The sequence below is a fragment of the Pristiophorus japonicus genome, chromosome 12, assembly GCF_044704955.1.
Source record: "Pristiophorus japonicus isolate sPriJap1 chromosome 12, sPriJap1.hap1, whole genome shotgun sequence".
NCBI classification, from domain to species: Eukaryota; Metazoa; Chordata; class Chondrichthyes; family Pristiophoridae; genus Pristiophorus; species Pristiophorus japonicus.
The window spans coordinates 68884458-68900171 of NC_091988.1; the positions used below are offsets into that span (position 1 = coordinate 68884458).

The following is a 15714-nucleotide window of genomic DNA, read 5'->3' on the forward strand; positions in this document are numbered from 1 at the left end:
TCGATTCCCTGCAGTACTTACCATCGTATCTGCACCAACCAACAAGAGGTTATCCAGTCTAATCCCAATTACCAGCTCTAGGTCTGTAACCCTGCAGGTTACGGCACTTTAAGTGCTCATCCAAGCACCTTTTAAATGTGGTGAGGGTTTCTGCATCCACCACCCATCCAGGCAGTAAGTTCCAGATCCCCACAACCCTCTGTGTGAAGAAAGCGCCCCTCAAATCCCCTCTGAACCTTCCACCAAATACCTTAAAACTATGCTCCCTCGTAATTGACCCCTCTACCAATGGAAATAGGCCCTTGCTATCCACTGTATCCAGGCCCTTCAAAATTTTGTACACCTCAATGAGGTCTCCTCTCAACCTCCTCTGTTCCAATGAGAACAAACCCAGCCTATCCAATCTGTCCTCATAGCTAAGATTTTCCATTCCAGGCAGCATCCTAGTAAATTTCCTCTGCACCCTCTCTAGTGCAATCACGTCCTTCCTATAATACGGCGACCAGAACTGCACGCAGTACTCCAGCTGTGGCCTAACCAAAGTATTATACAATTTAAGCATAACCGCTCTGCCTTTAACCTTCGTGAGCAGTCTACCATGAGGGACCTAATCAAAAGCTTTGCTAAAGTCCAAATACACTACATCGTATGCACTACCCTCATCGACCCTTTTGGTTACCACCTTAAAAAATTCAATCAGGTTAGTCAAACACGATCTTCCCTTAAAAAATCCATGCTGACTGTCCCTAATTAATTCTTGCCTTTCCAAATGTAGATTTATCCTGTCTTTCAGGATTTTTTCTAATAATTTTCCCACCACTGAGGTTAGGCTGACAGGCCTGTAACTACTCAACTTAGCCCTTTCTCCCTTCTTAAACAAGGGTACCACATTAGCAGTCCTCCAGTCCTCCGGCACCATGCCCAAATCCAAAGAGGACTGGAAAATGATGGTCAAGGCCTCTGCTATTTCCTCTTTTACTTCACTCAACAGCCTGGGACGCATTTCATCCGGGCCTGGGGACTTATCTACTTTCAAAGCTGCTAAACCCCTTAATACCTCCTCTCTCACAATGTTTATTTCATCCTCCTCCTCGATAGCAGTATCTGCATTGCCCTTTTCCTTTGTGAAAACAGACGCAAAGTATTCATTAAGAACCATTCCAACATCTTCCGCCTCCACACAAAGATTACCCTCATGGTCTCTAATAGGCCCTACCCTTTCCTTAGTTACCCTCTTGCTCCTAATATATTTATAGAACATCTTTGGGTTTCCTTAATTTTACTAGCCAAGAATTTTTCATGCTCTCTCTCAGCATTCCTAATATCCTTTTTAATTTTACCTCTTAAACTTTCTATATTCCTCCAAAGATTCTCTAGTATTTAGCCGTCGGTATATGACATAAGCTTATCTTTTTTCTTTATCCTTCCCTATAAGTCCCTAGACATCCAGGGAGCTCTAGAATTGTTATTCCCACCTTTTTTCTTTAAGGCACATGTTTGGCCTGAGCCCTCCGGATCTCCTCCTTGAATGCCTCCCACTGTTCCGACACTGATTTACCCACAAGTAGCTGTTTCCAGTCCACTGTGGACAAATCACTCCTCGACTTTGCAAGGTTAGTTTTTCCCAAATTTGGGACTTTTATTCCAGGCCTATCCTTGTCCTTATCCATAACTAACTTGAATCAGACTGAACTTTGGTCACTGGCACCCAAGTGCTCTCCCATTGATACCCCTCCCACCTGCCCAGCTTCATTCCCCAAAACGAAATCCAAAACCGCCCCCTCTCGTGTTGGGCTTGTTACATACTGAATAAAAAAGTTCTCTTGAATGCATTTTAAGAATTCCACACCCTCTATACCCTTCACACTAAATTTGTCCCAATCAATATTAGGATAGTTAAAATCCCCTACTATTACTGCCCTATGGTTTTTGGACTTCACAGCAATTTGCCTAAATATTTGTTCCTCTATCTCTCTCCCACTGTTTGGGGGTCTATAATACACGCCCAGCAGTATGATCGCCCCTTTTAAAATTTTCAATTCGACCCATATGGCCTCATTTAATGATCCTTCTAACATATCATCCCTCCTCACTGCTGTAATAGTTTCTTTAATCAATACCGCGACCCCCCCCCCCCCCCCGGCTTTTTACCCCCCTCTGTGTCTTGTCTAAAAATCCTGTAACCAGGAATATTGAGCTGCCAAACCTGTCCCTCTTTTAGCCATGTCTCTGTAATGGCTATAATGTCATACTCCCAAGTATCTACCTGTGCTCTTAGCTCATCCACCTTATTCGCTACACTCCTTGCATTAAAGTATATACCATTTAGCACAGGAAGACCTCCTTGATTATTACTTATTAACCCTTGTTTCCTCTGTCTTACAGATTCGCTTTCTAAATTCTTGCTATCCAATTTCTGCTTTACTTCCTTCTCTATTGAATCTATTCTTCAGTTCCCATCCCCCTGCCAAACTAGTTTAAACTCTCCCCAACAGCAATAGCAAAACTCCCCGCGAGGATATTGGTCCCGGCACTGTTGAGGTGCAACCCGTCCAGTTTGTACAGGTCCCATCTCTCCCAGAAGCGGTCCTAATACTTCAAGAATTTAAAGCCCTCCCTTCTACACCAACTCTTCAGCCACGCGTTCATCCTCTCTATCCTATTCTTGTACTCATGAGCAAGTGGCACCGGTAGTAACCCGGCGATTACTATCTTTGAGGTTCTAGCCTTTAATTTTCTTTCTAGCTCCCTAAATTCTGCCTGTAGGACCTCATCCTTCTTTCTACCTATGTCGTTGGTCCGATATGGACCATGACCTCTAACTGTTTATCCTCTCCCCCCCAGAATGCCCTGCGTCCACTCTGTGACATCCTTGACCCTGGCACCAGAGAGGCACCATACTATTCTGCAGTCACGTCTGCGGCCGTAGAAACGCCTCTCTGTTCCCCTAAATATAGAATCCTCTATCACTAGAGCTCTTTTATTCTTTGTCCCTCCCCCTGTACAGCTGAGCCACCCGTGGTGCCTTTGAATTGGCTCTGGCTGCACTCCCCAGAAACACCATCGCCCTCACCGATGCTCAGAAGTGAATATTTGAAAGCGAAATGGACTCACCGGGGACTCCTGCCTAGCATTCTTACTTCGTCTGGTGATCACCCACTTCCCCTCTTCCTGCATGCTTTTAAGCTGCGGGGTGATCACCTCCTGAAACGTGCTATAACGTAGCTCTCAGACTCGCGGATGCACTGTAGTGACTCTAGCCGCCGCTCGAGCTTGAGTAGTTGAAGCTGGAGACACCACCTGCACACATGGTTGTCTAGGCTGCACGAAGTAGCCAGGACTTCCCACATGCCGCAGGATGTGTACTCCTCGGGACTGAGCTCCCTGCCATCCCTCTAATTAGACTTAGTTAATTAAAATCTAATTAAAAAGAAAAAGTGCAATCACGTCCTTCCTGTAATGCGGTGATCAGAACTGCACGCAGTACTCCAGCTGAGGCCTAACCAGTGTTTTATACAGTTCAAGCATAACCCACTTGCTCTTATATTCTATGCCTCCAGGTAGGAAACACGGCAGCCAATTTGCGTACAGCAAGCTGCCACAAACAGCAATGTGATAATGAGCAGATCATCTGTTTTAGTGAAGTTCGTTGAAAGATAAATATTGGGCCTAAGATACCGTGGAGAACTTCCCTGTTCTTCATCCAATACTGGCCATGGGATATTTACATCCAGCTGAGAGGGCCGATGGTTTAACGTCCCATCCAAGTGGACAGAGAGTGACAGTGAGCTGCTGCCAGTGTCACCAAACATGATTTGGCACAACAAGTGCTAATGTTGCTGCGTGTGTCTGCCCATCAACACTGAAGGTCCAGAGGGTACAGGTGGGTGCCACACTTTCCCTCGCTCGGGCCACCTGTGCACCGATTGTCCCCCTAAGCTGTGCGGCATGCAGGCCGCTCACCGGCTTCTCCATGGTAAACACCCCGCGAGCGAATAGTCCATGCATCACAAAGCACAGCTTAAGAGGAACATTGCCGGGAACCGAGACTGCCGCGGAAGAGAAGCGGACAGCCAGGGTTAGCACCATTTGGCCGATATAGGCGACTGTGGGGGATAAGCAGTGCCACCCCCGAGATATCCATAACCTCTTCTAGCCCCACATCCCTCCGAGATATCCGTAATCTCCTCCGTCCTTCAGCCCTCCGAGATATCTGTAATCTCCTCCAGCCCCACATCCCTCCGAGACATTCATAATCTCCTCCGTCCTACATCCCCCCCAAGATATCTGAAATCCCCTCCAGTCCTATATCCCTCTGAGATATCTGTAATCCCCTCCAGTCCTATATCCCTCTGAGATATCTGTAATCCCCTCCAGTCCTATATCCCTCTGAGATATCTGTAATCCCCTCCAGTCCTATATCCCTCTGAGATATCTGTAATCCCCTCCAGTCCTATATCCCTCTGAGATATCTAATCTCCTCCAGCCCCACATCCCTCCGAGACATCCATAATCTCCTCCGTCCTACATCCCTCCAAGATATCTGTAATCTCCTCCAGCCCCACATCCCTTCGAGATATCTGTAACCTCCTCCAGCCCCACATCCCTTCGAGATCTCTGTGCTCCTCTAATTCCGGCCTATCATGCATCCCCAATTTCCATCACTCCACCATTGGCGGCTGCGCCTTCAGCTACCTGGGTCCTAAGCTCTGGAATTCCCTCCCTAAACCTCTCTGCCTCTCTACCACTCTCTCCTCCTTTAAGAAGCTCCTTAAAACCTACCTCTTTGACCAAGCATTTGATCACCTGTCCTAGTATCTCCTTATGTGACTCGGCATCAAATTTACGTCTGATTAATGCTCCCGTGAAGCGCCTTGGGACATTTAATCTATTAAAGGCGCAATATAAATGCAAGTTGTTGTTGTTCCTCATCTACATGCTGCCCCTTGGCAACATCATTCGGAAACACAGCCTCAATTTCCACATGTACGTGACGACATCCAGCTCTACCTCACCACCACTTCTCTCGACCCCTCCATGGTCTCGAAATTGTCAGATTGCTTGTCCGACATCCTGTTCTGGATCAGCAGAAATGTTTTCCAATTGAATATTGGGAAGACTGAAGCCATTCTCCGCCAAAAACTCCATTGCCCAGCCACAGACTCCATCCCTCTCCCAAACTTCTGTCTGAGGCTGAACCACACTGTTCACAACCTTGGTATCATATTTGACCCTGAAATGAGCTTTCAACCATATATCTGCAGCATAACTAGGACCGCCTATTTCCACCTCCGTAACATCACCCGTCTCCACCGCTGCTTTAGCTCATCCGCTGCTGAAGCCCTCATCCATGCCTTTGTTACCTCTAGACTTGACTATTCCAATGCACTCCTGGCTGGCCTCCCACATTCTACCCTACGTAAACTAGAGGTGATCCAAAACTCAGCTGCCCTTGTCATAACTCGGACCAAGTCCCGCTCACCCATCACCTCTGTGCTCGCTGACCTATATAGGCTCCAGGTTAAGCCTCAATTTCAAAATTCTCATCCTTGTTTTGAAATCCCTCCATGGCTTCACCTCTCCCTAACTCCAATCTTCTCTAGCCCCACAACCCTCTGAGATGTCTGCGCTCCTCTAATTCTGCCCTCTTCAGCATCCCTGATTATAATCGCTCAACCACTGGTGGCAGTGCCTTCTGTTGCCTAGGCCCCAAGCTCTGGAATTCCCTGCCTAAACCTCTCCGCCTCTGTATCTCTCTTTCCTCCTTCAAGACGCTCCTTAAAACCTACCTCTTTGACCAAGCTTTTGGTCACTTGCGTTAATTTCTACTTATACGGCTCGGTGTCAAATTTTTATCTTATAATACTCCTGTGAAGTGCCTTGGGATGTTTCACTATGTTAAAGGCACTATATAAAAACAAGTTGTTGTTGTTGTTGCTGCTGCTGAGAACCCCAGTCCGTACCGTTGAGCCTCGCCAGGCTGTTTGTCGCCCGGTTTTTCAGTTTCTCGGCCTCCTCTTTGATTCTCTTCAGTCTTTCATTGCCCTTCTCGGTGCCGTTACCCAGCAAGTCGACTTTGTCCCTCAGCTCCTTGTATTTCACCTGCACTTGCTTCATGTCATCCTGCACAGACAAGACAAAGGCCAATGAGAAACTCTCGACTAAGTGAATGTTGCGGAGACTCAAGGTGAGAGCAGGATTGGGCTCGGCTGTGAGGCTTCCCACAGTTGAATGGCCTGCTTACACGCATTGGCCACTTGGGCGAAGAGGCGGTGTGCTCAGGAAGGGGGTTGGGGGGTCGGGCAGGGAGAGAGGACAACATCTGCCGCGGACCTTGCACTCCAGAGGTTGGGCACCTGTCGGATGAGCTAGTGTCCAATTGCACACGTTTACGAGGGGAGAGGGGGAAGGCTGCACTTTTAATTCTTAAAGCTTTTCCCACTCAGCACCAACTCTGGCAGACCCAGTAACACACGGCAATTCTCCATACCCACCATCGCCGTGGGGAAAATGAGGAGCCACACGACCTGTTGGCACAGCGTAACGCCCTCCTTGTACATGCCCCTCTACACCAGGGCAGGCCTTACCCCCGTCTGTTGGCAGCAATCGGTGGGAGACGGGGAGGGAAGGGGGGGTTACGTGCCTGTAATGTATGCACCTGTGAGTATGCTCACAGGTTGGTAGAGCTGTTGAGTTGGGAGTGGCTGAGCCAGTCACGTGATGTTCACAAGACTCAATAAAACCCCAGCCAGTTGGGTTCGGTGGATCCATGATGAGGCAGGTGGTTGTGAGCCTGGTGGATGAACTGGTAACGTGTAGTGTGATTATTAATAAAAGGTTTAACAAACCAACTAGTTCTTAATAGCAATATGTTGCTATGAATTCTTAAGCAAAGAACCCATGAAGCAAATACATTACAGGAAGGGGTTATGTGTCCACAGTCAATCGCCCGCCCGCGCCCCGTGTAGAACGGGATGGAAGCTGAGCGTGAACTCTCCCGGTGGCAAACGTTGACAGTGAGTCGCAGCAGCCGCGGGACTCACGTTCTGCAGTTGGTCCGTCATGTTGCGGGTGGCTTTGGCTGCTCTCTCCGTCTCCTGCGCGCTATCCCTGTTGGCATTGGTTTTATTTTCCAAATCCCGGACTCCGGTGGACAGGTTCATGAATCGGTCCATCGCTTTCATCAGTTGACTCTCAATGACATTTAGCCGCTCGTTCACCTAAAAAACACATATGGGGAGAATGAACTGTGTTTCATTACAAACAACACACCCTGCGCTGATACTGTACACTCAATCACCAACAACAACTTGCACTTATATAGCGCCTTTACTGTAATGAAACGTCACAAGGCACTTCACACAGCGCTTACACAGAGCTGCGTAAGGAGATATTAGGACAGGTGACCAAAAGCATGGTCAACGAAGTAGGTTTTAAGGAGCAGCTTAAAGGACGAGAGAGATGGAGAGCTTTAGGAGGGAATTCCAGAGCTTAGGGCCCAGGCAGCTGAAGGCACGGCCGCCAATGGTGGAGTGATGGAAATCGGGGATACGCAAGAGACCAGAACTGGAGGAGCGCAGAGATCTCGAAGGGTTAAGAACTTAAGAAATAGGAACAGGATTAAGCCGTTCGGACCCTCGAGCCTGCTTCACCATTTAATAAGATCATGGCTGATCTGATCATGGACTCAGTTCCACTTCCCTGCCTGTTCCCCAAAATCCTTCACTCCCTTATCATTCAAATATCTGTCTATCTTCACCTTAAATGTATTCAATGACCCAGCCTCCACAGCTCTCTGGGACAGAGAATTCCACAGATTTATAATCTTCTGAGGGAATAAATTCCTCCTCATCTCAGTTCTAAATGGGCGACCCCTTATTCTTAAACTATGCCCCTTAGTTCTAGATTCCCCCTGAGTGGTAAACATCCTCTCTGCATCCACCTTGTCGAGCCCCCTCATTATATGTTTCAATAAGATCACCTCTCATTCTTCTGAGCTCCACTGAGTATAGGCCCAACCTACTCAACCTTTCTTTATAAGTCAACCCCTTCATCTCAGGAATCAACCTAGTGAACCTTCTCTGAACTGCCTCCAATGCAAGTATATCCCTCCTTAAATAAGGTGACCAAAACTGTACAGTTGTAGCAGGACTTCCCTGCTTTTATACTCCATCCCCTTGTAATAAAGGCCAACATTCCTTTAATAATTTGTGTTTTATTTTTCCTGCCGAAGTGGATAACTTCACACTTTCCCACATTATACTCCATCTGCCAAATGTTTGCCCAATCATTTAGCCTATCTATATAAGAACATAAGAAATAGGAGCAGGAGTAAGCCATAAGGCCCCTTGAGCCTGCTCTGCCATTCAATAAGATCATGGCTGATCTGATCATGGACTCAGCTCCACTTCCCTGCCCGCTCCCCATAACCCCTTAGCATTTAAGAAACTGTCTATTTCTGTCTGAAATTTATTTAATGTTCCAGCTTCCACAGCTCTCTGAGGCAGCAACTCCACAGATTCACAACCCTCTGAGAAGAAATTTCTCCTCATCTCAGTTCTAAATGGGCAGCCCCTTATTCTAAGATTATGCCCTCTAGTTCTAGTCTCCCCCACCAGTGGAAACATCCTCTCTGCATTCACCTTATCAAGCCCTCGCATAATCTTATATGTTTCTATAAGATCACCTCTCATTCTTCTGAATTCCAATGAGTAGAGGCCCAAGCTACTCAACCTTTCCTCATAAGTCAGTCCCCTCATCCCCGGGATCAACCGAGTGAACCTTCTCTGAACTGCTTCCACAGCAAGTATATCTTTTCGTAAATATGGAAACCAAAACTGCATGCAGTATTCCAGGTGTAGCCTCACCAAAACCCTGTACAGCTGTACAAGACTTCCCTGCTTTTATACTCCATCCCCTTTGCAATAAAGGCCAAGATTCCATTGGCCTTCCTGATCACTTGCTGTACCTGCATACTATCCTTTTGTGTTTCATGCACAAGTACCCCCAGGTCCCGCTGTACTACAGCACTTTGCAATCTTTCTCCATTTAAATAACTTGCTCTTTGATTTTTTTCTGCCAAAGTGCATGACCTCACACTCCCTTTGCAGATTCTTTGTGTCCTCCTCACAACTTGCTTTCCCACACATCTTTGTATCATCAGCAAACTTGGCTACATTACATTCGGTCCCTTCATCCAAGTCATTAATATAGATTGTAAATAGTTGAGGCTCCAGCACCGATCCCTGTAGCACCTCACTAGTTACCGGAAGTTGACCCGTTTATCCCGACTCTCTGTTTTCTGTTAGTTAGCCAATCCCCTGTCCATGCTAATATATTACCCCCAACCCCGTGAGCTCTTATCTTGTACAGTAATCTTTTATCGAATGCCTTCTGGAAATCCAAATATACCCCATCCACTGGTTCCCCTTTATCCACCCTACTCGTTGCATCCTCAAAGAACTTCAGCAAATTTGTGAAATATGATTTCCCTTTTATAAAACCATGTTGACTCTGCTTGACTGCATTATGATTTTCCAAATGTCCTGCTACTGCTTCTTTAATAAGGGACTCCAGCATTTTCCCAACAACAGATGTTAGGCTAACTGGTCTATAGTTTCCTGCTTTCTGTCACCTTCCTTTTTTAAATATTGGGCGTTACATTTGCGGTTTTCCAATCCGCTGCGACCTCTCCAGACTCCAGGGAATTGTGGTAGATTACACCAATTCATCCACTATCTCTGCAGCCACTTCTTTTAAGACACTAGGATGCAAGCCATGAGGTCCAGGGGACTTGTCCACCTTTAGTCTCATTATTTTACCGAGTACTTTTTCTTTAGTGATAGTGATTGTAGGGCTGGAGGAGGTTACAGAGGTGGGGAGGGGTGAAGCCATGGAGGTGTGGTGTGGTGTGGTGTATGTAGCACACAAATCACTGACTCCACACGGTCTGCTGTGACCTTCGTCCTTTATTGTTCAGCTCCAGAGTGCCTCCCAGGTGTGGTGGTCACCCTTATATAGTCCTTGTTACAGGTACTACCAGGGTTTCCCACCGCAGCACCCTCTGTGGTGTGGCATAGTACTTACAATACATTTAAGGTACTGGGACGATACACACATCATTACATAACATCACCTTTCTCTCCCCCCCCCCCCCCACCTGGACGCAGGACAACGATACACACATCATTACATAACATCACACTTGTCCAACGGAAGGCAGGTGGGCATAGACAGTGCGTTAGTATGGTACATATTATCTGGTACATTAACCGGTTATTGACTGGTAGCGGAACCTTGAGTTCCTTGTTAGCCGCTATCATTAATTGTACTTCATCCATTATTTTACACAAATACAGTGGCCATTCAGCATAAAAAAGGTCATTCTTATTATAAATTCACTATCTCACATTAACATTGCTCATTTTAGACTCACTCTGCCAAATAGAAGTCCTTTGTGGGGACCACCTCTTTGTAAGGCCCTTTTAAGACTCCCGGGTGCATTTCCTTTTTAAGGCGCCATCTTTGATGCAGGAGGATTCCACGAGGCTTCTCCTTGGGCGCCGCCATCTTTGGTGCTCTGCTGCTCCGACACGATGCCGCCGCCATCTTCTTCTCCGCCGCTCCGGATGCCCTCCGCCGTCACCTGACTTGCCGCCTCTCCTGCGGCCATCTTGGCCTCTCCAGCGGCCGCACTTGCCGCGTCCCCCGCGGCCTCCGTAGCCCCCGACCTTCAGCTGCTGCCGCCGCCCGACACTAATAGCTCCTCGGCGGGGCTCTTCCGAACCGCTGGCCACTCCCCCCCCACTAGGCCCCTTTGTGCAGGGCTGCTTGCCTGTGGGGACTGAGGCTGCAGGATCTCTGTGTGAGGCCCGGGCCTGGGACTTGCCTGTGGGGGGATTGAGGCTGCAGCTCCAGCTCGGTCGGCACGGCAGCACCCTGGGGAGCAGCAGCCTGTGGAGTGATGAAGTCTTCCCACGGACCGTCCCCATCCACCTCCGGCCAAGGAGTGTCGGCCCATCGCCTGCAATGACCCAGAGAGGTAAAGCGTGCGTCTCGTCCCGGTGGGATACCTGCACCATCGCTCTGCCAAGAACAGGTATCAGTTCCCTGGTGTAGGTACGCAGCTTCACCGTGACCGGGACCAGCTTGGGTCGTGCAGCTGGGTTAATCCACAGTTTATCAAAAGTTCTCCGACTCATCAACGACGGACCCGAGCCCGTGTCCACTTCCATACTCACAGGGACTCTGTTGATTCTTACTTCCCTTATCACTGGGGGCGAATCGTCAGTATACGTGTACAGTCCAAGCACCTCATCTTCTTCTACCTGCTCCTCGCTGAACAGTGGATCATCCCATCCTCGTCGCCAATGTGGTGTATGTAGCACACAAATCACTGACTCCACACGGTCTGCTGTGACCTTCGTCCTTTATTGTTCAGCTCCAGAGTGCCTCCCAGGTGTGGTGGTCACCTTTGTATAGTCCTTGTTACAGGCACTACCAGGGTTTCCCACCACAGTGGTGTGGCATAGTACTTACATTACATTTAAGGTACTGGGACAATACACACATCATTACATAACAGGAGGGATTTGAACACAAGGAGAGCAGAGTTTAGGATGAGCTGAGGTTTACGAAGGGTGGAAGATGGGAGGCCGACCAGGAGAGTTTTGGCAGACTCGAGTCTAAAGGTAACAAAGGCATGGATGAGGGTTTCAGCAGTGGTTGGTGTCGTGTATGGAGAAAGAGTCAGACTGACCACTGTGAGCTCAAAGTAAAGTGTGACCGTAGTCTTTTATTGCAGGTCTCCAGAGTGCCTTTCCAACGTGAAGCTTCTTTATATACCTGTGCTCCCAAGGGATTATGGGATCCCTTGGGACTCCAGGGGATAAGCCCTCTGGTGGCTGTACAGAGTAAATATATAACAACACTCCGCCCCCCCCCGCCAAAGTCAATAGTGTAACTATTTACAATGTGAGTCAATCTGGGGCCCTTCTTGCCCTGATTGATCATCTCGGTGTGAAAGCTGGTGTTGTTGAATCATTTGTTGGGCCCTCGCTGGGCTGCTGTGCAGCTGGTCTTGCTGGGCTGCCTGGTGTGTTGGGCCCTGCAGGGCTGCTGTGGATGTTGGGTTCTGCTTTGTGGTCAACCGTGGTGTCGGTTGCCACTGGTGTGTATGTTGGGGATCAAAAAAAGGTAGGGCCCAAGGTGGGTTGCTCAGGATAGTCCATGAATCTGAGTTTGATTTGGTCCAAGTGTTTCTGGTGAATGAGTCCATTTGAAAGTTTGACCCGAAACACCCTGCTCCCCTCTTTAGCCACGACAGTGGCGGGAAGCCACTTGGGACCTTGTCCATAATTTAAAACAAATACAGGATCATTGATTTCAATCTCGCGTGACAAATTTGCGCTATCATGGTATGCACTTTGTTGAAGCCGTCTGCTCTCTACCTGTTCATGTAGATGAGGGTGAACTAACAAGAGCCTGGTCTTAATACTCTTTTCATGAGCAGTTTAGCAGGTGGGATCCCAGTGAGTGAGTGGGGTCTCATGCGGTAGCTAAGCAGGACTCGGGATAGACGAGTCTGCAGTGAGCCTTCAGTTACCCTCTTCCAGCCTTGCTTGATGGTTTGCACTGCTCTCTCTGCCTGACCGTTGGACGCTGGTTTGAACGGGGCAGACGTGACATGTTTGATCCCGTTACGGGTCATGAATTCTTTGAACTCAGCTCTGGTGAAACATGGCCCGTTGTCGCTCACCAGGACATCGGGTAAGCCGTATGTGGCAAACATGGTCCGCAGGCTTTCAGTGGTGGCAGTGGACGTGCTAGCCGACATTATCTCATGTTCAATCCACTTGGAGTACGCGTCTACAACCACAAGGAACATTTTACCCAAGAACGGGCCTGCATAGTCGGCGTGTACCCTAGACCACGGTTTGGAGGGCCAAGACCATAAACTTAGCGGCGCCTCCCTGGGTACATTGCTTAACTGCGAGCATGTATTACATCATTACGATGCCTGGGTGGGTACTGTGGAGGTCATTGATGAAGGTGTCTCTGCCCTTCTTGGGGACCACTACTCGATTGCTCCACAGTAGACAGTCTGCCTGTATAGACATTTCATCTATGTGCCGCTGGAACGGCTTTATCTTTTCCTGCATTTCCACTGGGACACTGGACCAGCTTCCGTGAAGCACACAGCTTTTGACTAGAGATAAGGGGTCCTGGCTTGTCCAGGTTTTGATCTGCCGGGCAGTGACGGGTGATTGCTCACTCTCAAATGCTTCCATAACCATGGTTAGATCTGTGGGCTGCACCATTTCCACCCCCGTGGTGAGCAATGGCAGCCTGCTGAGAGCATCGGCGCAGTTTTCTGTGCCTGGCCTGTGGCGGGTGGCATAATTGTATGCGGACAACGTGAGCGCCCATCTCTGGATGCGGGCCGATGCGCTGGTATTTATCCCTTTACTCTCAGAAAACAGGGATATAAGTGGCCAATTCGAATTTTAGCCCAAACAGGTATTGATACATTTTCTTTACCCCATAGACACACGCTATTGCTTCTTTTTCAATCATGCTGTAGGCTCTCTCAGCTTTGGACAGACTCCTGGATGGATAGCAAACCGGTTGCAGTTTCCTGAAATCATTGACTTGTTGCAATACACACCCGACGCCATATGATGATGCATCACATGCTAGTACCAAACGCTTACATGGATAGTACAACACAAGCAATTTGTTTAAGCATAACAATTTTCTCGCTTTTACAAAGGCATTTTCTTGGCTTTTGCCCCAAACCTATTCGCCTCTTTTTCGTAGTAAGACATGCAGTGGTTCTAACAGTGTGCTGAGACCCGGTAAGAAGTTATCAAAGTAGTTCAAGAGTCCCAGAAACGACCGCAGCTCCGTTACGTTCTGTGGCCTCGGTGCGTTCTCGATTGCCTCCGTCTTCGCGTTGGTGGGCCTGATGCAGTCCGCCGCAATCCTCCTTCCTAGGAAATCCACTTCAGGCGGCAGGAAAACGCACTTCGAGCGTTTTAACCTGAGCCCCACGCGGTTGAGTCGACTAAGAACCTCCTCCAGGTTCTTCAAATGCTCGGCTGTGTTCCGACCTGTGACCAAGATGTTGTCCTGGAAGACCACGGCGTGCGGGACCGACTTCAGTAAACTTTCCATGTTTCTCTGGAATATCGCCTCCACCTGTTACAAACAAAAAGACCTTTGTGCGTGTTAATGAAGGTGAGGGCCTTCGATGATTCCTCCAGTTCCAGCGTCATGTAGGCTGAAGTCAGATCCAGCTTTGTGAACGTCTTTCCTCCCGCCAGTGTTGCAAAGAGGTCGTCGGCTTTTGGTAATAGGTATTGGTCCTGCAGGGAGAAACGATTGATAGTTACTTTGTAATCGCCACAGATTCTGATGGTGCCGTCTCCCTTGAGGACTGGGACAATAGGACCGGCCCACTCGCTGAACTTGATTGGTGAAATGATGTCCTCTCGTTGCAGCCGGTCTAGCTCGATCTCTACCCTTTCTCTCATCATGTACTGTACTGCTTTCGCCTTGTGGTGGATGGGTCGCTCCCTTGGAGTTAGGTGGTTCTGCACTTTTGCTCCTTGGAATTTCCCGATGCCTGGTTCGAACAGCGAAGGAAATTTGTTTAAGACCTGGTTACACGATATGTCATCAGCGGGCGATAGCGCTCGGACGTCGTCCCAGTTCCAGTGTATCTTTCCCAGTCAGCTCCTGCCAAGCAGCATGGGACCATCGCCCGATACCACCCAGAGTGGTAGTTTGTGCACCGCTCCATCGTAGGAGACCTTTATGATAGCACTGCCAATTATAGGAATCAGCTCTTTAGTGTAAGTTCTTAGTCTTGTGCGAATTGGAGTTAAGATTGGCCTTGAGGCCTTGTTGCACCACAACCTTTCTAAAGTCTTTTTGCCCATGATGGACTGGCTTGCGCCCGTGTTCTGCTCCATTGACACCGGGAGTCCATTTAGTTCAACATTCAGCATTATCGGAGGACAATTCGTGGTGAATGTGTGCACCCCATTTACCTCTGCCTCCTCTATCTGAGGCTCTGGTTCGTAGTGATCCTCCGTGGACCTGTCCTCCTCTGCAATGTGGTGGTTTACAGATTTAACAGGCTTAGCAGCTTGCCTGCACACTCGTTGGAGGTGTCCCATTGTTCCACAGCCCTTGCAAACGTATCCTTTGAATCGCATGAATGGAAATGATGGTCATGCCCAGCAGCGCCAGCAATCTGTTAATGGCCTAGCATTCATCGCTCTTGATGGTGGACTCTGAGACATCTGCGGACGTCTCGCTACAGGTATGAGTGACCTGCCCTGTACGTTACGATTCGACAACAACATCACTTTGTTCACAGTACTTGTAGCAGCACTTGTGTGCTGAGAGATTTGCTTCGTATTGTCACTGGTGGCAATGAATGCCTGGGCTGTCGCTATGGCCTTACTCAAGGTTGGGGTCTCTACAGTCAAAAGCTTGCGAAGTATGGTTTTATGGCCAATACGAAAAAGTCTCTGAGCATGTACTCCAAATGTCCTTCAAAATTGCAATGTCCTGCAAGGCGTCTCAGCTCGGCGACATAACTTGCCACTTCCTGGCCTTCAGACCTTTTGTAGGTGTAGAACCAATACCTCACCATCAGGACGCTTTCCTTCGCGATCAAATGCTCTCGGACCAATGTGCACAAAT

At 48.5% G+C, this 15714-nt stretch overlaps 1 protein-coding gene across 3 annotated transcripts in view; it reads right to left on the reverse strand.

Annotated features, from left to right (window-relative positions):
* Positions 1-15714, reverse strand: part of lamb2l (laminin, beta 2-like) — a 324539-nt gene that overhangs the window by 3131 nt on the left and 305694 nt on the right. For all 3 annotated transcript variants that reach the window (XM_070895627.1, XM_070895626.1, XM_070895625.1), the window contains exons 33-34: positions 7044-7220; positions 5964-6123 (exon numbers count right to left, since the gene is read on the reverse strand). In XM_070895627.1, coding sequence (XP_070751728.1) covers positions 5964-6123; positions 7044-7220 — 337 coding nt within the window. The remainder of the gene's footprint in view (positions 1-5963; positions 6124-7043; positions 7221-15714) is intronic.